This window comes from Phascolarctos cinereus, unplaced genomic scaffold (genome assembly GCF_003287225.1).
Source record: "Phascolarctos cinereus isolate Bilbo 61053 unplaced genomic scaffold, phaCin_HiC Scaffold_1;HRSCAF=81, whole genome shotgun sequence".
NCBI classification, from domain to species: domain Eukaryota; kingdom Metazoa; phylum Chordata; class Mammalia; order Diprotodontia; family Phascolarctidae; genus Phascolarctos; species Phascolarctos cinereus.
In genome coordinates this window covers 158,775,596-158,801,231 of record NW_027555514.1, presented here as the reverse complement: position 1 = coordinate 158,801,231, position 25,636 = coordinate 158,775,596, and the positions used below count along the sequence as shown (strand labels likewise).

General features: G+C 37.3%; 1 protein-coding gene across 4 annotated transcripts in view; it reads right to left on the bottom strand.

Annotated features, from left to right (window-relative positions):
- Positions 1-5,186: 5,186 nt before the first annotated feature.
- The window catches only part of DCLRE1C (DNA cross-link repair 1C), a 35,715-nt gene continuing 15,265 nt past the window's right edge, over positions 5,187-25,636 (bottom strand). For 3 of the 4 annotated variants that reach the window (XM_020999773.2, XM_078154677.1, XM_020999774.2), the window contains 5 exons: positions 23,838-23,974; positions 19,954-20,008; positions 15,816-15,904; positions 8,835-8,932; positions 5,187-6,319 (listed from right to left, as the gene is read on the bottom strand). In XM_020999773.2, coding sequence (XP_020855432.1) covers positions 5,400-6,319; positions 8,835-8,932; positions 15,816-15,904; positions 19,954-20,008; positions 23,838-23,974 — 1,299 coding nt within the window. In that variant the 3' untranslated portion in view covers positions 5,187-5,399. The remainder of the gene's footprint in view (positions 6,320-8,834; positions 8,933-15,815; positions 15,905-19,953; positions 20,009-23,837; positions 23,975-25,636) is intronic. The other variant, XM_078154688.1, reaches the window with a different exon arrangement.

Below are 25,636 nucleotides of genomic sequence, written 5' to 3'. Positions count from 1 at the left end.
ATACATATCATAGTGATATAGCCTCACCAGGATAGTGTTTAAAAGGTAACTTGGAGTCACTGAAAATACTGCACAGTTTCCAAGTGCAATATATTTAGAGTTGGAAAAGACCTTAGAAGTCATCTAGTCTAACACTTTGTTTTCAGTGCCAGAGCCGAAGGTTAAACTTGAATTTCCATGATTCCAAGTTGAATACTGTTTCCAATAATTTCACATTTAACCTACTGCCTTCCTATTTATTTCTAGACTAATTTTATCTTCCGTGCCTAAGATACATACTGATGAATCTGGCCAATACACATTCTTCATCTACTCAGTGTTTCTTCAAGGGATTCTGCATGGCCACATAGTTCACTGAACAAGTGCTGCAGTATTCCTTGATAATATCAACACAATGTCATCCATAAAGAGGAATATGTAGAGAACTTTACCACTTATAGCAGAGATCTTTAACATTTTACACATCACAGACTTCTTTGGTATTCTAGTAAACCATATGAGCCCCTTCTCAGAAGAATGTTTTTAAAATGCATAAAATGTGGATTACAAAGGAAATCAATTATGTTGAAATACAGATGTACAGACCCTTCAGAATAACTTTTATAGGCAACCCTTCCTTCCTCAATCCATTTGGACTCTAGGCAGAACATCCATGATAGTGGTGAACGTCTTTGGTAGGCAGGTCTAAAAGCCATGTCACTGATTATCAGAGGATCATTGAACAATGTTAACTCTGTGGTTGTATCTAACAAGTAATTTTGTGTGATGTTAGTATATGCACAGGCAAAACCCAGGTAGAATATCTTCAGAGCCACATTTTGCTCTCCCAAGGCAAATTCTGGCAGATCTGTCCTATTGTATCTCTTTTCCCCTTCTGGTTTACCTAAAAATGCTCTGGGACAATTTAGCTTAGCTATAGCTACTGTCTCATACCAAAGCTTTCTGTAGTCTCATTTTTTTCTTCAACTGTGTTTTGGTATTTTGTGAGGCAGTAATTCTAATATTATTCTACCATGAACCTCTGTAATGTTTGGCAAAGGAACCTTTATTCCAATCCCATTTTGCCTCTGACATCATGTCTTGTTGCTTGGTAATGAGAGCAAGCTCTAGCTAAGGTGGTTTTAGGGTTCTACTGACCTAATTGTAGGTTAAATGTTAAATGTCTCTAAAAATGGTTAGTCTACATTGGAATACCACACATACTGGCTATGCTATGCCCTGAAAAAGTCACTTAATTTCCCAGTGCTCTAGACACCTCTTTAATATTAAAAGTTGCAGACATGTCAGGCTGCACTGTAGAGGGAGTTTCCCCATCCAGGATTTCCTCATACCAGTGAAGTCACAGATCTAGTCCATCATCACTATTCTGTTTTTGTTCTTCAAAGTCAACATTTTGTTTAGGGTTGGAATTGTTATTACTACATGTAGTGTCATGCCATCTTTATCCTTCTAATTTAGTGTTTATTTTGACCAGGTCATTAATGTGTTCTTGATTGAACTTTACATTTGTTAAATACCTAATAATTTTTATGTTCCATGTACTACACTAGAGGTACAGTGATGAAATAAGATATTATCCTACCCTCCAGGAATCTGTGATTTAAAAGGAGAAGGGCAGCAAATGCACAACTCTAACACACACATATTCATAGGTGAGATCCAAAAATACGCATGAGTGACTAGAGAAGGGAAGAATCAAGGCAGGCTCCTTAATGTTTAAAAAAAAAAGTCACTATTTCCTCATAAGTTTCTTTTATGGATCCTGAGATTCAAACTGCCTGTTCAGTCTTTCCTCAATGGAGAAAAGCAACTCTCCATGGAAGGGAGAAGGTTGCCTTGACCTAAGTCAACTATGATCAAAGACCCTAGTAGCCACCCTATTCTGGTTCCTAATACTTAGGGAAAGAGAAAGACTATCTAGATCCCCCTCAGTTATGGATGGATTCAGGGATCCTGAGAAGTGACTCAAAAGCATATTCTTGTTCTGTCCAGTTTCACCTTCTACTCTTTACAGCTAGCTAGTTTTATTTTGTTAGAAATGCTTGATTTAACACTATTATTAATTATGGTCATTTAGATGAAGTGGTGAATACCTGTACCCAGCTATCTACACTATGCAATAATTATGCATATTATCAAATATCGGATTAACTTGGTTTTAAGTTTTGATTGTAACAATAAATTTTGTTCATGTAGGCTCAGCCTTCATAGTGAGTTTAGTATTCACATAGCATGATCATCTACTCTCAACTTAAAAATACTAGCAGGAATACTTGTTGCAACTCCCAAAAGGTAAGGAAGCAGTGGTAGCGTATATAAACTTCATATTTCTTATATAAATATTCTACTTAAACTTAGGGAAAATCCCAAACTTTCCTTCCCATTTCATTTTGCTGAACAGCCAGCTACAAAAGCATTTTACCCTTCAGAGCTGATGTCTTGGTAAATAAAAATTAACTGAAGTCTTTTTTTAAAAAATGTGAAAGCATTATCTGATGCCTCAGATTCTAAGAAACTATGTTTCAAATAAAAGTGTATAAAAAGCCAAGATTATACTATACACAGCATTCCAATGAAGGGAGAGGCTGTGTACTGGGCCAAGAAGAGGTTCCAGATCCATAACTATGGGGCCTACATTTGTATAGGGTATAAGAACAACTAAGTACAAGAAGAACAGATCTGTCCCTCTCTGCCCCATTCCAGGCCATGGATCCAAGACAAAGTGTGAAAAAGACCTGTGTCTATGGGTGGTATTCCAGGGTGAAGAGTCACCCCAGTTAAGCCAAATAGTGGGGAAGGAGCAAGTTCACTAACAAGCAGCAGTTGTGAGGCTCAGGAGCAGAGCAGGGTCTCAGTTCCAGCATCTAGCCCAGTCTGAAGCCTAGAGGAATAACTGGGGCAGGAATTTCAGACAGAAAGGAAGCCTACAGTTCTGTCACTCTGAGCCAGCAAAGCTTTTCACTTAGTGGCTGAGTCTATCAGCAGTCTACTGAAATTCCAATAAAAAAAATCCACAAGCCTGTTGTTCAAACCCAAAGCCAAGCCAGGAACTTGCAGAATTTGGACGAGAAGGGCAATGATCAGACTTTGCCTTAGATCAGACCATTTTGGAGACACTGAAAGCTTTCAGGTCCTGAACTTGAGCTGTCCCTGAGATCCCAGAGTAACAACAGAACACCCCAAGAAAAAAGCAACAAGACTAGCCCAAACAGTTTCTCCAAGTACACAGAGTTTGGCCTTAACAAAATCTAAAGTCAGGAAGCAGGCTGGAAAGATAAAAATTTAAAAAAATCCTACCAGAAAAAAGCCATTAGAGTGACAGGGACACTCAAGACACAAACCCAGGAGAAGAGAAAGAATGACTCCAAAACATGGAAAAGCAAAGCCTCAAAACAGCTTGGGTACAAGGTCAAACAATTTCCTAGAAGAGATTAAGATTTTTTAAAAATAGTTTTAAAATGTTTTCATAAATGAAATAAGAGCACTAGAAAGAAAAAATGGAAAATAAATGAGAGCTACTGAAGAAGTGGAAAAAAAATTAACAGCTTGGCACAAGAAGTACAAAATCTTATCCAATCAACAAACTCCCTGAAAATCAGAATGGACCAAAAAGAAGCTAATGATTCTATAAAACAAGAAATATTAACTCCAAGTCAAAAGACTGGTGGGAAAAAAATTGGAAGAATATGTAAGGTCATTTATCTCATAGCAAAATCAAGTGACCTGGAAAACAAATCCAAGTAGAGAACGCCATGACCCGACCTCCCCCCAAAAAAGAAAGAAATCGTAGTCATATTTCAAGAGCTACCTAGATCTTAAGACTCAAGAGGGAAATGTGGAAATAGAAAAAATCCACCAGTCACCTCCTAAAACCCTGAAATGAAAACTCCCAAGAGCATTAAAGCCATAGTTTCCAGATCAAAGAAAAAATACTGCAAGCACCGAGAAAGAAGTCAAGTACCTATGAGCCACCAGTATAAAGAAAAGGAGAGCTTGGAATACAGTAATCCAGAAGGCAAAAGATATATAAGTTTAAAGCCAAAGCCAAAAATTACCCTGTAAAACTTAAGTTTAATGCTACAGGAGGAAAAGTGAGACTTTAATGAAATAAAGGACTTAAACACATTGCTTTTGAAAAGACCAGAGATGCAAAAGAGTTCAAATACAGGAGTCAAGAGACATAAAAAGACAAACAATCATGGGAAACTAAAAAAGGATAAATGGCTTACATTCAAATATAAGGAGATGATACATGTGTCCCCTGTGAACCTTATCATTTGCGATCCTGGGGGGAATCTAACTAGACCAAAAGCCTAAGAATGGTTCTGTTATGTTTTGATGATCTTAAAAGAAGAATGAGGAGAGAGAGAAAGAGGAAGAATATGCCAGAGGGTGTAGGTAGAAGAAAGAAAAGAAGCTTTTTGTACAAGTAGACATCTATACAAACAAGGAAGGCGGAAGCTTGGGGGAAGCAGCTGACACTTGAACCTCACTCTCATCTGAACTGGTCAAAGGAGGGAAGGATATACATACAGTTGGGTACAGAAATACATTTCACTAAATAGAGAAATGAGAGGGAAAGGGGCCCACACAGTTTGGTATAGAAATACATTTCACTTAACTGAAAAACGAGGGAAAGTGTAGAGGAGAGAAAGGGGGAATAGGATGCAGGGTACATTAAGGGAGGGATTAGCCCTAAACAAAACAAATTCTAAGGAAGTATGAAATCTAACTCTTTGCAATGGCAAAGTATAAGAAAACGGAGTGGGGCAAGGGAGTGTAAAGTACTCATCAACTGGAGAATAGCTGAACAAGTTAGGATATATAAATATAAGAGAATACTATTGTGTTGTTAAGAAACAAGGGGATGATTTCAGAGAAATTTGGGAAGACTTGAATGAAGAGAAACAGACTAATTTTTATACAGTAACAATTTTGTAAAGACAAATAACTTTGAAAGCTTTAGGAACTCTGATCAATGTAACGACTTAACCATGAATCCAGAAATCATAATGAAACATATTACCACTCATCTCCTGACAGAGAGGTGAAGGACTCAAAAGTTAAGAATAGGGAGGGACATGGTCAATATAGAAATTTGTTTGGCTTGGCTATGTATGTTATAACGGATTTTGTCTTCCCTTCTTTCTCAATGGGGAGTGGAAGTAAAGGGGAAAGAAAATGAATTTTTGCTGATTAAAAAAAATAAAATTTATTTTTAAAAAATGTATATGATCTCAACCACTTAATATTTCACAACATTTTCTTCTAGGTCCTCTTTTTCTAATTATCTGCTTCTGAAGCAATTATGCTGGAATACTTTTAAGGGTTTTTTTCCTATTTCATAAAATCTCTGTGGGACCCTTCATATTTTGACAGAAATTGTAATTCCAAAATATTTAAGAACTGGATGTACTATGCTTTCTTTCAATTACTATACTTTCACCTGTTGCCAGCTTTGCATACAGAAGTTGTAAATGCTCTCGTTTGGGAAGTTCAGCATCAGGTGTTGAAGGTATTTCAAAGTCTGAGGAGCTCTGAGAATCCACACTTGTGCTAAGATTTAATAGTTTTTTTTCCTCTTCAGTTGTACACTTCTCACAACCTACTGCCGCTACCCCTCCACAAGTCGAAGCTATATTTACATCTTGAGTCCTGCCTTTCAAATCAGAGGAAGTGTCTTTTGGACCAGATATATTTTGTTCCAGCTGGCATGCAGTAACAAGCTCCTTGACTCGGGAGCCACTTTTGTTTAAAAAAGTGAAGTCACCACAATTTCTTTCCTGAGAAGATAACAAAACAGTATCTGATTGGCTGTCCCAACCTTGGCTTTCTTGTTCTGATATGTGTGTGGACTGAGAAGAAGTCTGTGAGGAGATATGAGTTGAATCTCCTTCAGAATCACTGAAAAGTCTTGGTGACTGGGACCCACCTGCCTCTGTGGAAGAAATTAAATTTTCTGAACCATCATCTGGAATGTCAGCATTATTTTTAAAGAAGATTTTCCACTCTGGTATGTCCACATCCAATTCCTGTTGCTGTAATGGAAGAGAATTCAAGTCCCCATGAAAAGAAGTTGAGGTTTCAGATTGTTCCTCATCCTCACTGTTGGATTCTTCACAGTCTACAAAGTTTGTCAAAAGAGAAGTCTGCCCATTATCTGTTCTGCAGCTTGCTATGCTCAGCTTCAGTTGTCCTGGACATTCCTGAGGTTCAGATTTTGGGGGAAGTAGTGGAGGCTGGAAAGTCTGTTGGTTTGGCATCTTGTGTCTCAAAGGCATTAATTGAAAGTCATCAAAAAGATCTTCATCTTCATCATCTGTCCATCCCCCCAGGGGAAAAAAAATTGGTAAAGGGAAAAGTTTATGGAAATTACAACACAATTTCTTGTATAATGCATTTAGCTGTATTTGCAATCTAAGGCATCTTAAAGATCTAAAAGCCACTTTATAGATACTATTTCCCCAGCTCTTTTAGGAAATTGTAGAGCACAATACCATATCTTTGTGAGTTATGTTATTTCCACTGAACTACAATGTTTTTAAAACTCAGTTTAACTGCTACTTTTACAATGACATGTTTTAAATTAAGATCAAATATTTTTGTGCATATGTTCTCTCTCAACTAGACCCTACTTTTTTGTATATCCATTACCCTTGCACCTTGCATTATAGTAAATTCTCAATAAATACTGGATGATTGATTGGCTGATTAAATAGACAACATTAAGTCAAATATTAACAAGCCCTACAAATGTTAAAATGGGTGCTATCTGATGCAGCCAAATTAAAACCATTTTAAAATCAGAGATATGTCCAATTAAAGGTATTAAAAATATCTTGAAAATCAAACACATGCTCCCAACCTCTATCAGAATTCACTGACCCAGACTTCTAACTGCCAAAGTTGAAAGTAAGAACAAAACTAAATAGGTTATCCTACAAACAATGACAGAACATGGCTGAGGACAAATAGAAAATGTTTCTCTAACATTCAGCAAATAAAGGAGTTAGGCTAGATCAACAGTTTCAAACTTAAATAGACATAGGGCCACTAAATCATATGTAAGGATGCCTGTGGCTGCATAGTGACTTAGAAAACTACACATTAATATTTTAGTTTTTGTTATTTTTATTTTGTTAAAGACTTTCCAATTAACATTTTAATCTACTACCAAGTGCTGGGGGCCACAATGCAGTGTGAGTGTTTGACAGCTCTGGAGTAGATGACCTTTAAGGGTCCTTTCCAACACTTTAATCATTTTAATAAATCAATCACCAATGTCAATGACTTTACATAAGTAGATTTCTTCTTATTAGCTGCCATGTATAACTAGTGAATTTGGAATCCAGTGTTGGGATAAAAACTTCCTAATGATAATGCCAAGTGTATAGAAGTCTTGACTTCTGAACTGCCACCAAAATACATGCTTTACCTATTTAAGATGTTCAACTACTGCACATGAAACTACTCCATTTGTCAAGCCGTTATTTCTTCTGATATCTGATTTTACATTTATTTTAGTGTCTTAGACAAATTTAACTCCATAATATTTTTGCACCATAATTTTGTTAATACTGCCAGCTTATTAATATATATTGCTGGTTTAATACACATTGGTTTTAAGATAAATGTGGGATAAAGCATTCTCTGGTTTATTTCCAAACTAGTGGAAGAACTAATCATAGAAGATAATGTGAGATCATTCCTAGAAGTGATAGGTGGGGGGGGGCAGCTAGGTGGCGTAGTAGATAGAGCACTGGCCCTGGATTCAGAAGGACCTGAGTTCAAATCTGTCCTCAGACACATAACACTTACTAGCTGTGTGACTCTGGGCAAGTCACTTAACCTCACTGCCTAGCCAAAAAAAAAAAAAATAGAAGTGATAGGTGAAATTTAGTTACAACTGAGTTTCAAGATCCAGTATTTTGGCTCAAAAGAACCTTCTTATATAAACACATCATTATTTTCCAAAAATTTATGCATTAAAGCAATGAAAATTTAATTTTTTTCTTTTTTGTGAGGCAACTGGGGTTAAGTGATTTACCCAGAGTCACACAACTAATGAGTGTTATGTGTCTGAGGCTGGATTTGAAATCAGTACCTCCTGACTCCAGGGCCAGTGCTCTATCCACTGTGCCACCTAGCTGCCCCTTAATGAGGATCACACCCACCTCAGTTCAGAACCTAAAATTCTTCATTCTGCTTCGAAGTTAGCCTCTTCTCTCTTTGACTGGATAATAGAAATAAAAGTCAAGGGGGCGGGGTAGAGCTAGGTGGTGAAGTGGATAGAGTACTGGCTCTGGAGTCAGGAGGACCTGAGTTCAAATCTGGCCTTAGATACTTGACACTTACTAGCTGTATGACCCTGGGCAAGTCACTTAAAAGTCAAAAGGGGCAGGAAGATCTAAAGTATCATTTGTATTTAGATCAGTGGTAGTTTTCTATCATATATAAGTTCAACTAAGCTAGAAATGATTTTTTTTAAAATGAAGACAGAAGTTCACAATATCTGTACAAGCTAGTGTACAGATAACTAATGGATGACATCAATATAACTCCACACTGCCTTGGTCATTTTGCAGTACTTATTTCCAAGAAATTCAAAGCACTAAATAATATAAACATCTGTCCTCATAAAAGGTTTGTAAACTAAAAAAGAGATCCAATTCAGTCCTTATTTTACAAATAGAAAACACAGGCAAAATTATTTCTCCAAAAAAAGTAAGACATAAAGAAAGTACCAGATCCTATTTCCTCTCTGAATTATATTATTCCACAAAATGCAGCTTCCTTAGGCAAATGCACTGAGAACCCAGGAATATTCCCTTTACCTGACTCTAGGTATGTTGTTCTGGCTCTCTTCAACATTCCAAGTGGTTTATACTTTGCTTCAGTATGCTTAGAAAAGGATCGGCATAATGGTTTTAAGCTGAAAAGAATCAGGATATATATTATATACATTTTTTTTAATTTCTAAGGAAGCTTCTAGCATGCATAAGAACTTAAACATCTGTTCCATGAATTCTAGAACCAATTTTTAAAACCTCATACTTTTACCAGAGTGATAAAATAATGACAATTATAACCTCCTTCAACTTAACACTTCCTGGACAGCAGGAAGTAAGCAGTACGTAGTAGCCAGCTGGCTTCACTTTCACAAAAGCCTTCTCAGATTTGTAGTGGCTCCTCCTTACAAGTGTGAAATATGTTTGGCCTCATCTCTTTACAGGTCCTACAGGATAAAGACTGACCCAAGTGGGTGAAGAAGTGAGATTTTGCTATGTCCTATTCCTTGATGAGAGTGACCCCTACCTTTTTTATTTCTTATAACTTGCATCCTATAAGTAAGTTTTTTAGCTTTTAGCTCCTCTGCTTCTTAGGAAACATGATGTACCATTTTGGCTTCAATTTAACCCAAATGATGCTTAAATTTATTGGTATAATTGTCCTGTTACTTTTCTTTCTGAAAGCTTCTATGCAAAATTTAATTCTTCAATTTTAAAAATTATTCTCATAGCATTTTCAGGTGTGCAACTATAAAAAATACAGCATGATGAAAGATGAAATGGAACAGTCAACAAGAATTTACTAAGTACTTACTATATATATGTGCTAGGCACTGTGCTAAATAAGCTCTGGAACAAACTCCTTTTCCTTTTGTGACCCTAATGCAATCATGTTAGTAGTCTAGACCAGCGCTTCTTAAACTTTTTTTGTATTCATGACCCCATCATCGTTCTTTAAACTGTGGGTCGTGACCCCATGATGGTCATCTCATTCAAAAAATACTTTAATTATCATACAACTGGTTTCAAACTGCTTTTCTTACTTCTGTAAGAGTGCTTATCCAAAAGTCTTCCTATCTGTCAAGACCTCAAGTCCAGTCTCTTCCACATTGCCTTCTAGGACAACTTCAGCCCACACATAGAGTTCTTTGCCTCATCTAAATTAACATTATGCACTCTAGCTTGTGATACTTTATACCATTACCTTCTGCTATTATTTGAATTTTTATGTACAGTGTCTTCCACTAAAGTACTATTCCTATGCCTAACTGTGGTATAGAGGGGAACTTGGGTTCTTATAATTTTTGCTAACAGATTGGAATTTCTGGTAGACCCTTTGAAGCTGGAAAAAATTCAACGATAGATATAATGATTTGACTGAATTGTTGTCTGAGGACCAGCCTAGTTAAGTTTGAAAAGATTCATCACAGACACTGGCCACTAGGTGCTGAAATATTTTAGCAAGTTCAACTCAACTCATCAAGCAGTCTGCTAAAGTATGGAAGGATTACAATCTGTTGTTTGGTGGAGGAAGTACCAATTCTGTTGAAATCATTTATGTTTTATATATATCAGGTCATGAGTACAAAGTAATGATGTAGATGTTTTTTATTAACAAAATGCTAGAACTTATCCATCTAAATGAGTTTCAGCCCCTTCAAAGTAATCACTGTTGGGGGGAGGGGAGGCAGGGTGCAGGTCTCTTAATTGTTACACAAAAGCTGTCAACAGGTCCAGCCGTGAATATGCCTTCCCCTGCTGGACATTCTGAACTCTCTTAAGTATACACTGAGGGAATATAAGAACATGCAATTAATAATCTGACTCAGAGATTAATAATTATTAATATCTTAACTAATATTAATTAAACAATTAATATATCAGATAATAATATAACATTAATGTATTGATATTATATTAATAATAAGATATGAAATATTGGGGATTATTAATATTGATGATTAATATTAACATTTATCAGGCATTGAGAAAGGAAACATTCTTTTATTATTACCACACAAGTCTATGTCAAATAAAACATTTTAAAAGAAAGAAATGAAAAGACCACAAAAAAGTACTGATTTTATCTAAATTAGAATTTAGACTACCACTACAAATAGCTCCCATGACCACTATTCTTTGCCAGTCACAAAGTTGTATTGCTTGTTTGGTGTTATAGACTCGAAAGGTCCATTGAACCATGGATCCTCTATATTGTTATGCTCACTTATTCCTTCCATCAGTTTCCTAAATAACTTGATCATTTAGGACTCTATATTCCAAAAGACCTCTCTACTACTGTAATTAAGCTTAGAGCAAAGACTGGCCAGAAGTCAAAGACTTACATTTTTCATTATTTTGGCTCTTTTCTCATAGGCTGAATTGCTCTTTAACATACTTAAAGACTGCATTATGTTTTTGTTTCCTCTCCTGGGTCCAAATCAATTTCCATAAATTAGTTTTGGAAGGCCAGGTCGCTATACAGTATGCAAGTGAAAAAGTAGGAGAAAGGTCTATGCATGATTCAACAGAGAATATAAAGCCTTGGCCAGGATCTGCTATAGAAGCACATAAAAGTATATAAAAGAAATAAAAGTAACTTCATTTGGTGGAACTGATAACTTTCCACAACTTTCCTACACATCATTCAGCTAGCACTAAGTCCTCTAGAAATATGTCCTTTGGGGAACAGGGGTGCTCTTGGTTTCTATAAGTATATGTCTACTGACACAGCCAGATATACATCTCTAGCATGGGAACAAACTGAAGACCAAATGGAATGAAGTGGCCAAACTCTAAAACCTATGGTCCAGGAACTTATTTTAAAAATATTTTAATGACTATGTTTCAACATAATTGGTTTCCTTTGTAACCCTATGGGCTTTATTTTTTTTTCTTTGTTATTGTTTAGTCGTTTTCAGTCATGTCTGACTCTTCATGACCCCATCTGGAATTTTGTCTGATTCTTCATGACCCCATCTGGAATTTTCTTGGCAAAGACACCGGAGTGATTTGCCATTTCCTTCTCTAGCTCATATTACAGATGAGGAAACTGAGGCAAACAGGGTTAAGTGACTTGTCCAGGGTCACACAGCTAGTAAGTGTCTGAGGCCAAATTTGAACTCATCTTCCTGACTCCAGGCATAGTGCTCTATCAACTGGGCCACCTAGCTACACATAGAGGGTTTTATTTTATGCATTTTAAAACATGATTCTAAAAGGGAGTTCACAAGTTTTACCAGTTTATAAGAGGGGTCCATGACACAAGAAAAGGTTAATAACATCTGCCCTAAAAGAACTGTAATACTTCTCCTAAGGAAAGAAACATCTGACTCTATTACAGTGCTATTGAAAGGATATTTGGACTAGAGAGAGTATTATCCTCTTAAGTGTATAACTAAAACGGAAGCCAGAGCATAGGTCTACACTCCAAAAGAAACAATTCTGTTTGGCGGCCCAAAGAACTGATTGTTAAGTGATTTTTTAACTTTGTATTGCATAGCTCAGTCAGCTGTAAATAAATAGGATAGCCTAGTATGATCTGAAGCTGCTCTCTGTCACTGACCTGGATCAAGGTAAAACCCCCTACCTGAATAAAAAGCAGTGCAAAAGTAGAGCTCTGGACATCATAGAATATCAAAGATGCATTCCCTTGCAGTTACATCGGTCACTTTACTAACCAAAGCAGACAGACCACTTCCCCAAGATATTCAGAGCAAGTCCAGAAGCAGTAAATGAGAAAGCTAATAAAAAAGGAAGGCCAGGAAGGGAGGAGGAGTATCCAAGTGAATGCATGAAGACTGCTGGTGTAGCAGCATTAAAATATGTCCAAGGGATATGCAGCATACAGCTCTATAGACTGAACCCTTTCCTGGCTAACTAACACTGAGAAATGTTAATGTAGGGTCCTGGGGATCCATAAAAGTTCCAAAACTGTACCAAGTATCACTGGACTCAATGTATGACATCAAGGTGACGATGCTGAAGTACAATAATCAACTGGATACATGCTTGTTTAAAATTCCTTCTCATTACTTTTCTTCCCAGTTAGACCCATTGCCCAGAGGACAGAAATGCTGACAATTTTTTTTTCTGTATACCTCACAATATTTAGCACAGTGCTACAAAAACATCAGCTTCCTGATAAATACTGACTTCATTTAAAAGGTATGCTCTACTTTTGGACAACTTAACATATATAAATTCAAATTTAGAAGGCAGTTCAATTGGAATGATTATGTGCATACAAAAATATTTTTCACTTTAAGAAATCACTATAGTGTTTCATTAAAGAGTAAATTCTCCTAATTTATTTTAAATATTTGGGAAAATGATTTAAATTGAAATTTTCATGAATTTAACTACAAAATATTCAAAAACAACTGTCTATGGAAGACCACAAGGTACGAATGTAGTTGGCTAGTAAGATGGAGGCTGACATTTTAACAATTTGTTGATGACTTATCACTGTGCTATACAAATACAAGCACTGTGCTATGTACTTTACAAATATCAATCAAACATTAAAGCACCTACTATATGCCAGGTACTACGCTAAGCAATGGGAATAGAAAAAGAGGCAAAAGACAGACACTGCCCTCAAAGAGTTTACAATCTAATGAGGGAGATAACATGTAGACAAATCTATACAAAACAAACTACATACAGGATAAATAGGAGATAATTAGCAGAGGGAAGGTACTGGAATTAAGAGGGGCTGGGGAAGACTTCCTGTAGAAGGTGGGATTTTTGCTGGTACATAAAGGAAGCCAGGGAAGTCAGTAGTCAAAGTGGAGGAGGGAGAGTGTTTTACACGAGGGACAACCAGAAAGAATGCCTGAAGTCGAAATGGAGTGCCTCATTTGTGGAACAGCCAGGAAGCCAGTGTTACTCGAATGAAGAGTATGTAAGGTGTAAGACTGGAAAGGTAGAAAGGGGACTAAGTTATGAAGGGCTGGAAAGGGAGACTTTAAAATCATAAGCATAGAGATGGTAATTAAATCCATGGAATTTGATGAGATCACCAAGTGAAGAAGCATGGAGACAGAGAAGAGAAGAGGGCCCAAGACAAGGGATATCTATGATTAGAGAGTGTGATCTGAATGAGAATTCAGCAAAGGAGACTGAGAAGGAGTCTGATAAGTAGGAGAAGTGGTGTCCTTAAAATCTAGAAAGAAGGGAGCATTAGGCAGCGAGGTGGCGCAGTGGATAAAGCACTAGCCCTGGATTCAGGAGGACCTGAGTTCAAAGCCAGCCTCAGACACATAACACTTATTAGCTGTGTGACCCCAGGCAAGTCACTTAACCCCACTGCCTGGCCGAGAGAGAGAGAGAGGAGTATCAAGGAGGAGACTCGAGCAATCAGCAGTGTCAAGGACTGTTAGCTAATAATAGCTAACATTTGTAGAGGGCTTACTATGTGCCCAGCACTGTGCTGAGCATTTATGAATAATCTTTTTTGATTCTCACAACAACCCTGAAGCCCAGATGCTATTCTTACCCCTACTTTACAGAAAAGGAAGCTGAGGTATAGAAGTTAAATGACTTGCCCAGAGTCACAGCTAGTAAGTGTCTGAAGACAAATTTGAATTGAGTTTTTCCCAACTCCAAGCCTAGCATTCTGTTCATGGCATCACCTAGCTGCCCATAAAGATAGAGAAAAGGCCATTTGATTTGGCGACTGAAGGATCATTAGTAACTTTGGAGAGGGCAGTTTCAATGGAATGATAAGCTGGATTGTAAAGGGTTAAGAAGACAATGAGAGAAGAGAAAGTTGGAGTATATTGTAGATGGCCTTTTTGAGGTGTTTAGCTACAAAGGGTGGAAAAGAAATAGGCCAACAGCAGGCACAGAAGGTTTTCCTCTGGAGAGGGGATACTGGGAATGTTTGTAGGCAATAGGAAATGAGACAGTAGAGAGGGAGAGATTGAAAATAAGTGAAATAGTGGGGATGGCAGAGGGGCCCATCTGTTAGAGGAGATGGGATGGAAGTACAAGTAAAGGGTACATGTTGAGGCCATTTCATCATGTGAGACAGATGCAGTAAATGGCAAGAAGGCACCTGACAGCAGATGAGGAAGAGGGAAAAGAGGGAGTTCATGACAAATGGTCTCAATTTTTTTTTCTGAAAATATGAGGCAAGGTTCTCAGCTGAGAAAGTGGGGGGTGGGGAGCCATGGGAGGTTTGAGGAGGGATGAAAAGCTGCTGTGGAGAAGGCGACAGTGAGTAGGTAGGGGAAGCAGAAGAGGATTGCCAAGCAGCAGTAAGGGCACACTTGAAATTATGTAACATAAATTTGTAGTCAGAACAGTTAAATGATTTTCTCCACCTTCGTTCAGCAGCATGTGTGGGAGTGAAGGTGATAAATGGTGAAAGTGATCCAAAGCTGAGGCTTGACTGGGCAATTAATAATTGTCAATATGATAATGGGGCTAAGGATTCAAGACAGAAGGAGAATGTAGAGTTGGTTCACCAAGGAGTCAGGATGGGGAGAACAGGAGAGAGTGGCTAATGCAGGGGAGATGGCCTGGGAGAGAATTGAGGGGTCCAGAGACTGGAGGTCAGGGTACAGATGAAGAGTAGGGTTACGTAAAGGAAGGCAGAGAGAGAAATGAAAAGCCAATAGACTATGGTCAGATAAGGGGCTGTCAGAATTCTTGAACACAGAGGTGGTACATCTGTGAGTGATGGGAAGACCAAAAGTATGAGCATCTTTGTGGCTGAAGTGGGGTGGAGGAGTAGCTCACAGGAGGTGAGTACTCTCTAAGCAAAAACTTGTTTGGGAAAAACAAAACAAACTTCTTAGTACCTCAGAGTAGAGAATGAGGAAATAAGGAAGCTGAATGGGCAAAAGCAGAAATGGAGAAAAACTTACCATGTAGGGACCCACCATGAAGATAAGACTCATAGATTTCAAGTGGAACCACATTTATGGCCAGTTTCCATGGAAAAGCTTGAACCTCCTAGCCAAGCATCGCAGTGACAACAGCATCTAGTTTTTGGTTCATTTAAAACTCTCTACTTACATTTCTACCACTTTATCCACTGTTGCGCCCACGGGAATGACATTTGGATACACATTGACAGGACGTATGTAGTTCAAGAAATCCTTAATCTAATGGAAAAAGAAAAACAAATAATGTATCACTAGAGGGGGAAAAAAAGTCCTACTTTTAACAACAAGTAGTGCTTCACAAGATCTTGTGTCTAGGAAGTGGTGGAGGTAAGGGAAAGGAATCTTCTATATGCCTCAGATGTTTGTTGAATAATATAACACGTGCCCCAAATCCTCTGTTACGTTCACATATTATTTGCCTCCTTGCTCAGAGAGGTTCAACATCCAGATTGATTCTCTTGGAATTTAGTTGCTGCCTTTAAATAACCACATACAACATAAAATCTTACAACTTTGTTGTCTTTCCCTGTACAAAGTCACTGTTATGGGATGCAAACCTTTCTAGAACAGCTAGGCTCTTCAAAAACTTTGATTTTCTCTGACCTTACTGAGTGAAGTTCATGGACACAAAAAAGGAATGATATGGTTGTTTTCATGAATAAGTGGTATTTTCTATAAAGTTCAGGGTATTATATAGGTATTTTCTCATTACTCTCCACAACAACCCCGTGAGTCAGAGAATTATTCCCTTTTGCAAATGTGGAATCTGAGGTACAAATCAATACTTGCATCTTAGCTCTTCCAAATTCAGGATTTAATCAAAGGCAATTCAATTTGCCAACATTAAGCACCACTGAAGAGGTCTTAGGAGGATGGCAGAATATGAAGAACACCAGAGCCACAGGGCTCCCATCCCACTTCTGATGCTTACTACCTCTGTGACCTTGGACAAGTTATTTAACCTTGCTGGACCTCAGTTTCCTCAATTGTAAAATGAAGGGGTTGTATTGGGTTAGATGACTTCTGAGGTCCCTTCCAACTCTAGATCTTTGACTCTGTCATCTCCAATGGCTTGTAGGAAAAAAGGAAGTATATTATTTATATATGTATACATATACATATATATATATATATACACACACATATATATGTGTGTGCATATTTATTTAGTATATATTATACACAATATGTATAGTCTATGATAATATATTATATAATATATAAAATATATTTTAATCAAAGGAAAGTAAATGAGAAAATCCTTTATTTAGAAATTTTTTAATTTACAGTTTCCTTTAAACTTTTAAAGTTTTGTGAAATAGAAAATAATGCCTTATCTGTCTACCACTTTTTCTTTTATGAACCACGTCCAAACAGGATAGGTAAGAGTTTAAGATGTAGTTCAGGGAAAGTAAGAAAGGACAGAGTTATACTCAGGTAACTAATTTCTTCCTCTCTCAGGGTAGGTGACTACAAGGAAATGGGAACATAAGTAGAAAAGTATCTCTCCTCCAAACAAACAGAAGTTTTATAGCTTAAATATGCACTAAGATTTTTGGGACACAGTATATTCACACACATAAAATATTTAGAAAAACATAAGCGCTAATAAAAGCCAATCTAATTCAAAAAACTTGTTTAAATTAATTATATCTATATCTATATATTCTGTTCTCTGTAAGGGATATAGTCCCTTTGGTTGGAACAGTTTGTTAACTGGTGACTACCTTAACGTTCAGTTTCTAGAGATTTGCTGAGGGGGAGGCAGAGGGGGAGGCAGAGGGGTAGGTGGTGTGGCACTGGGAGAAGCTGCCCAGAACTAAGGTATAACTTCATTAGTGTATGTAAAATAACAACCACTTATATGAAGAAAAGAAAGGGTGCAGGAGCTATTTTGTTATTCTACCCAGGTGACAGGAAACTAATTCCAGCTGATTAGGGTAAAGCAAACACATAGGCTCTTATATAAGCTCTTATTAATGTGACTTGGCTATATGTAAAACTGCTCCCTTCCCATCTTTCTTGTGCTGCATGTAAAGAAAAGAAACAGGGTCGCTGGTTTCAGAAAATTTTAAAAAATAAAGCTTGCTCTGAGATTGACTTAAATGCCTTGGACAGGGTACAGAGACCACCTGCCACCTACAGCTAAAGAATATGAAAGAAATGTGACAGCTGATCCAGAGAGACAGGCAGCCAAAGACATTTCAATAGCAAACTAGCTGAAAATCACAGACTATGGCTTTTGATTTCTACTCAAAATTCCAAATTACTGAGAAAGATACGGATTATACCATAGGAATTTACTATTTTAAGAACTGCCTTAAAATATTATCTTTGTAACTAATGAATAATGTAAAGTTTAGTTATTAAACAGATATTTTTAGTAATAAAACAAGTAGTCAAAAGAAAACTGTCCTTTTGGCCTTCCTAGGAAATATGATAGAATAGATATTTCATCCCTCCCACCAAAGGTCTCAATTCCCTCCGATAAAGTTTGCCCTTCCCTCACTCCAGGGTAAAGTTCTGTTCTACTACCTAGTCTCCTTTTTATAACAGCTTTATTTTTGTCCCTGTGGGACTTCATCTAGTGCTTTATCACTCTCTACTGTTCAACCTTTTCTCTTCTCTACGACAAAACTTAACTGTACTATTTTGTATTTCTAGCCTAAAGTCTTTATCTTAACTCTTTCTCTTCATTTTAGCTCCATTGTTTGCAAAGTCATCTCCTGAGAAGGCTGGAGATTACTGACTAACATTCTGATGGTTTATGGGGATATTGAGGCAGAAAATCTGAAATGGGGCCTATTATAGAAAATCCAAGACATAAGTGTCATAACCCTGGAGGTTATCTACTCCAAACACTTAGACACTACACACAAGAGAACCAAATACTAATTAAGGATAGCAATATGATTTGACAAAATAAGCAGCAGATAGTGAGGCTGAAATGAGCTAAAGAAGAAAGAGCTAAAGTTTATGGTAGTCATTATGAGAAGATTCTTGAGGTGGAGATCAATAATTTAAAAGTATAAATCCATTGTTATGTCATTTCACCAGACTCTAAACTCCTTTTGGATAGGATTGTATTTTACAATTTCTATTTTGTTGAATGCTGTCCAAATGTGATGCTACTTATGGTTCTAAATATAGTGTGTGTGGTGGGGTTATCCCAATTAGATAGCTTGGCATTTCATAATGGCGTTTTTATTCTACCCCAATTTCTGAAGATGACTAAAGCTGTGGGTTGAGGATAACAACTTATTGGGGATCACAGAATCTTGGATTTAGAGCTGGAAGGGCCTAAGGGCTATCTAGTCCAACCTCTCTGTTCACGGATGAGGAAACCGAAGCCCAGAGAAGCTGAATGCCTGAGCAATAAGGTCAGCAATAAGAATGCTGGAGAGGGGATCTCCAACTCCGAGATTCTGTGTTTGTGACAGTTCAATAAGCCATCATCTAAAACCTGAGGCAAAACACATTGATGACTAATGCCTTACAGTGAGGACTGTGACACACTACAGTCAGCTGGGGGCAGCACAGCCCAGGTGTAGGACCAGTAACTATGAGGGGAAAAATAGCCTTTAAAGTTCTAAAACAAAAATCTTCAGTTAAGATAGCATGGCAAATGTCACCCCACTCTATTTCATTCTACTTCCACTCATGAATGTGCTGAATTTGCATCCTCATGAGAGCTAATATTACCTTGTCTTAGTTTACAAGAATGAAAATAGTGGCAAATTAATTTGGAAATTAATTTTTCGGAAAAAGTACAAGTACCACATTACCAGTTTGATACAACCTGGATCCCTGTATAATAACTATCAGTATAATGAAAGCCATCATACAACAATAACTAAATGTTTGTAGGCCTCAGTAAAGGCAATTTACTTGTATTCTACCAAATATTGCTTGGAACAATATTCAGTACAACAAAATTCTAGTACAAACAATCTGAAGTTTGAAGTTTAACCTTAAGGTTAGTTGTGTATTGGGATTATTTTGGTTAATACTAAGTATTCCTTTGAATGATAACTTAATGATTCTATAAGAGAGGTAAATTCTACATCAGAACACCTTTTATTTAGGAGGGCAGCTTTGGTAATACATATTTTAGAGTATTTAGATTTTACTGATAAAGAAATCCTTTTGGGGTTATCTTCTATGAAACACATCAACACAAGTATTTATGATGAGCTACAACCAATCTGAGTAGAAGCATATGTATGCCTGAAAGTCAAGGACACTAAAGCCACCCACTATCAACTTACCTCACTGTAGGAAGAATGAAATGAAAAACAAGCTCTATACGAACTCTCTCCAGTTCTAAGAAAAAGTAGCAACAACAACAAAAAACCTTGTTAATCCACGTTCATAATCATTTGACCTCTCCCAGGGTAGCCAACTGCACTACAATCAACCTACAGGCAGGGGGATTTCTTTATGTCTAACTGAACTCCAGAACTGTAAGTGTATGTTATCATTTTTTCCTCCTATGTAAATGCAAGAAATGAGAAGCAGCAGGGCATAGTAGATGGGGAGCTGGACTTGGAGTCAGGAGAACTGGTGTTCAAATCTTGCCCCAGACACATACTAGCCATGTGAGACTTGGCAAGCACCTCACCTCTCTGGGCTTCAGTTCCTCACCTACGAAGTGAAGGGGCTGGATCAGCTGTTCTCTAAGGTCCCTTCCAACTCCTACCTATGATCCCATGATCCTTCTTCCATTCATAGTCCACACAGTTGTTCAATTGATAAAGTATAGGTCAGACCATTTCCTTCCCCTGCTCAAGAAGCTTCAGTTATTCCCTATTGTCTCTAGGATAAAAAACAAACTCCTCTGGAATTTAAAGTCTATCAGCTTTATTCCACCTCCAGCCCATCTTTCCAGACTGAATACACAGTATTCACCCTCACTTATTCACCTTCCAGCCAAACTGACCTATATAATATCACATCACCCACCTCTGCATTCCCAAGTCTCAGCTCAAATGCCAATTCCTTTAAAAGGTCTTTTCTGATTATCCCAGTTGTCAGTTTTCCACTCCAAAATCATTGTTATTTATTTTGTATATATCACATATTTGCTTATCTGTAAACATGTTGTCTCTCCTCAGTAGAATGTTATTTCCTTGAGAGCAGAAGTTGTCCCGCTTTTGTATTTATATCCCCAACTCCTAGCACGATGCTGGCACATTCAAGGCCCTTAATAGGTTCTTAATAAATGCTTGCTGATTTACGCAAAATAGAGCAGAAGAATTTTCTCATTCTGCATCATCCTTCTGCTCTTCTCTTATCTACTTATCTACTTTGAGATCTCAACCACTCCTGTCTTCAACCAATTCATCCACACAGACCAAGTAACTCTCCCCAAAATTCCTGTCCCATATTTCCAAATGTCTGCTAAGTATTTTCACTTGAGTATCCTGACATTATTCAAACTCAGATCAAATTGAGCTTTTCACTCCCCTATTTTTGTTAAAGACACTACCATTCTCCCAATTTCAAAACTGTAGAATCATTTTTCACTTTTCCTTTACCTCTCTTTCATATCCAATCATCCAGCCCTATCAATTCTTTACAGTAACTTCTCATTCTCTTTCTAGAACCCTGGCTTATATCTGTAACAACTCACACTTGGACAATGGTTTTTCTAGCTGGTCCCCTTGACTCCAGCCCCTTCACATATAAATCTATCCTGTCCACAAGTACCAGACTAATTTTCCTAAAATGCAGCTGTGTCATGATACTCTACTTGCTGGAAAACTTTCAGTGTCTCTCCAAATGGGTAGAAGTTAAAAAGTTCCAACTGATTAAGATAACATCGGAGGCCCTCCACAAGCTCTCCAACCTAACTTTTCAAGTCTTATTTCTGCACGATTCCCCTATACAAATCCTTTTATTCTAGGCCAACCAATGTACTCACTGTCCCCCAATCATACCTTGTGTTTTTCCACCTCCCTACTTTTGCTCATGCCATTTCACTTACCCTCCTCCTATCCAAATCCTAACCATTTTTCAAGACCCAGCTCAAATCTGAACTCCCTTTTCTGGCCACTCTATTTCCATTAAACTCCTACAACAATGATTAGTTTACAGTTTACCTGGTACTTAATCCTGTATGGCCTTTTAACATTTCTTCTGTTGCTATCCTGAAATGCTCTTAAAAGTCTTTATGATTTAGATTATATATATGTATGTGTATGTGTTTACTTCTGGTCTCCTCAACTGGATCATAAGTGCCTTGAAAGCAGGGACTATGTCTGACACTACTTTTTATCTCCTAAAGCATACAGTTTATAATAGGTGTTCCAAAAAGTTACTGATTTACCAAACCAAAATGAATATTATTCTTATATCAATATCTAGAATTATGTTACTTTCTTTAAAAATAAGAAGAAAACAACATGAAAAGTGTTATGAACTCGATGATATCTAAGGTTTTCTTTGCCATCTTTGTACAGAACTATAGGATTATAGATCCTGATCTGGAAGGGCCCTCAGATGTCAACTAGCCCGACTCCCTCCATTTTATAAATAAGAACACTGAAGTACAGACTTGCCAAAGTTCACACAGTTCATGTAAACTCGCAACTAAGCCCCAGGCTTCCCGGGACTCCTAGTCCACTGCTTTTTTCACTAGTTGATGTGTTATCCCTGATAAGTTTCATCCTGTTTTAGAAGGACACATTATCAAATTTGTCCAAGCTGCTTTGAATTACATATCTGTTCTCCAGGGTATTAACCTCCTGAAACTTGATAAGCACACTCAATTCCACCATCCAGATCACTAATAAAAATATTAAATAATATCTGACTTGAGAATGGTTCTTATGGGATACCCATTAGTATGTACCAATCAGGCCAACAGTCACTATTAATCACCTTTTGTGATTTCTACTATCACTTACAGGTAATGATTTAGATTAGAATTTTTCCAAACAGTATTCCATTACAACTCAGGATTCAGGATTTACTACAGAAATTTAAGAAACAAAATCCAGTCGTGTTAGAGACATTTAATTTATGTTTGCTCCAAGTTGTATCCTAACACTATATCTCTGAGACAAGACACTTCATCTCTGTTGGCCTCTGTTTCTTCACATCTAAAATGAAGAAGTTAAACAAGATGATTCCTAAAGTTCCCTCCATCAGCATGGCCACAACCTTTGTCTGTGTTCTCTAACCCCACTATCTTTTGCAACAGCCTCTCAATCAGTCTCCCAGACTCCAACAACTCTTTCCTCCAAACCATACTGCCAACTGCTGCCAGGCTCATCTGCTTAAGATGCCACTTTTATCATGTCACTTCCTCACGGTTCCAAATTCTCTGCTCATCACTCAAGGCCCTCCAGAACCTGGACACATCCTACTTAGCTTGTTTTACTTCTCAACATTCATCAATTTCAACTCTTCCCTCTACTCAGGTATTTCTACTTAATATTCCCCACAAACACTACTTTTATTGCTCTTTCTATTCCCTTGCTGTTCCCTATCATCTGCTACTTCTAAAGTCAGGAACTTGAATCTTTCAGCACTAACTTCAACTCCTTTTTTCCATACAGCCTTCAGTATTCTAGCCCTTCAATGATCTTTCTGTGAACTCCCATAGCACTTAGACTGTAAAAGAGTCTCAAAATAAAACTGCGTATTCTTATTAAGTCCACGTATTACTACCACCACCACTACCACAACTACATTTATCATGTCAAATGTGTAAAACTACTACCCCAATATCTGCTTCTCTGTAAGAAGACTTGATAAGTTCCATTATATATATATTTAGGTCTAAATAAAAGAGGCAAGCAGCCAAAGATTTATGCTAGGACTCAACAAGTGACCCATTAGCTACTGATTATACATCTGTGTTATTCTAGAGTTGTTTCTTGTTAGGCAGGCAAGATTTTTTTAACCTTCCTTCAATAAATAGTTATTGGTTGGTTGTCATTAAAACAACCCTGGTAGTAAAGCTTAATTTTAAAAGTATAGCTTAGAAATTGTAAAATCTCTTATCACCCTCATACTAGACTGAATCTAAAGAAAGTCAGATCAGATATTCTGAATCAAAAAAGACTTTTCTAATCAGAACATTCTTTATAACACATAGATATACTGCCCCACCCCCCACTCTCCAATATATACACACATGCCTTACCTCACAATTACATTTGTTTTCCTGGTTCTTTCCCCAAACCACATTGTGGATGGCTTAATGCTGATCACATGTAATGGAGTCCCATTTTTTGAAGTAATTCCACATGGCAATCTATTCCATTGAAACAGTTCTTCTGCCTAAATAAGACAAAGAAAAGTCAAAGACCTAGACATTGAGATCTAGAAATCCCATGAATTTTTGACAAAAGAGCTTTTCTGCATCAACACAGAATAAAAATCTAATACACCATGGCACCATTTAATTTATTGCATTACTATGAAATCTTGACCAATTACTGAAATCATTTCTCAAATGAGGACAAATTTAATCTTAAATTTTGATGTGTTATCATTTCACCTATGATCATAAAACATATCCTGCACTGGGCAATTTTAGAGTATAGTCACTCAAGAAGCATTTGGAGTTATACCACAGCATCGCTGAACCCACTGGACAAGTCACACAAAGAAAGAACCAACAGAAGATAAGCAAGAAAAGTCCAAAGCTTCAAGAAAGGGCTACCTACAGATTCCAAAGGAGTTGGGTCTGTCACAGAAGAGTGTGAATAAGAGGAGGAATTGAGCTAAACAGGGAGAGTAAAACTGTAAGGCTAAGTGGAAAAGTAGAGGCAGCCAAAGGTTGAATTTAGGGAAGAGAAATTTGGGAGAATATGAGGAAAACAACCTGAAATGAAAGAAAAGAAGGACTCTATCTGACAGTAGCTTCCATATGAAAGAGGATTAAAAAGCATGTGAGGAAGAGGTAAGGGACTTAAAGAAAAGGGAATCCTAAGGCAAGGAAAATAAATTGGTAAAACAAGGTAGAACTGGGTGCAAATACTTGTCATCTCACCCCAGGAAAACACACACACACACACACACACACACACACACACACACACACACACACACACACAGAGTATGCATATATGTGTATGTGTATATATGTAGGAATCTGTATGTGTATATAAACATGCATGTGTGTATACACATACATTGTATATGTGTGTATATAAATGTGTATGCACTGTATATATGCACGTATGCATATGTATATAATGTACATTCAGTGTATATAAAGTGTATGTACACATACACTATTAATATATACATGCATCTACGTATACACAATACACTATGTAAGTATACATGCAATAGAAACAAATGGAACCTTGGGGGGAGGTGAACACTCCGATCTTAGAAGTGGTGATGAAGAAAGCTGGGATCAGCCTGACACACATCCTAGAACTGGGGAGAGCAGAGTTCAGAGTACAGAACATGCATCTGAAGATCCTATAAACTAAAATTCTATATGCTGCTAGATGGAGTGTTGGGCCTGGGGTCAAGTAGAACTGAGTTCAAATCAGGCCTTAGGCACTGCAATGTTCCACTGAATACCCAACTCTCCGAATTCATTTTAAATATTTGAAAAAAATTCATTTAAACTTAAGTTTTCGAGAATTTATCTTAACTTCTTTATGCCTCAATTTCATCTTCTGTAAAACGTGGATAACACTGGGCGTGCCACTTAACTTCCATCTGCCTCAGTTTATTTCTTCAACTGTAAAATGGGGGAAATATTAGTACCTACCTCTCAGGGTAGTGACAATCAAATGAGATATTTATACAGGGCTTAGCACAGTGCCTGGCATGCAGCAGGTACTTTATAAAGAAATTTTTCTTTCCTTCCCTTTCATTGGGAAGGTACACCTGCCAAACTGTACATCAAGTATCCTAAAGTGAGCTCAGAGAGGGCAGATGCACAAGAGGCTTCTTGTCTCTCATGTAGTACTAAGAAGA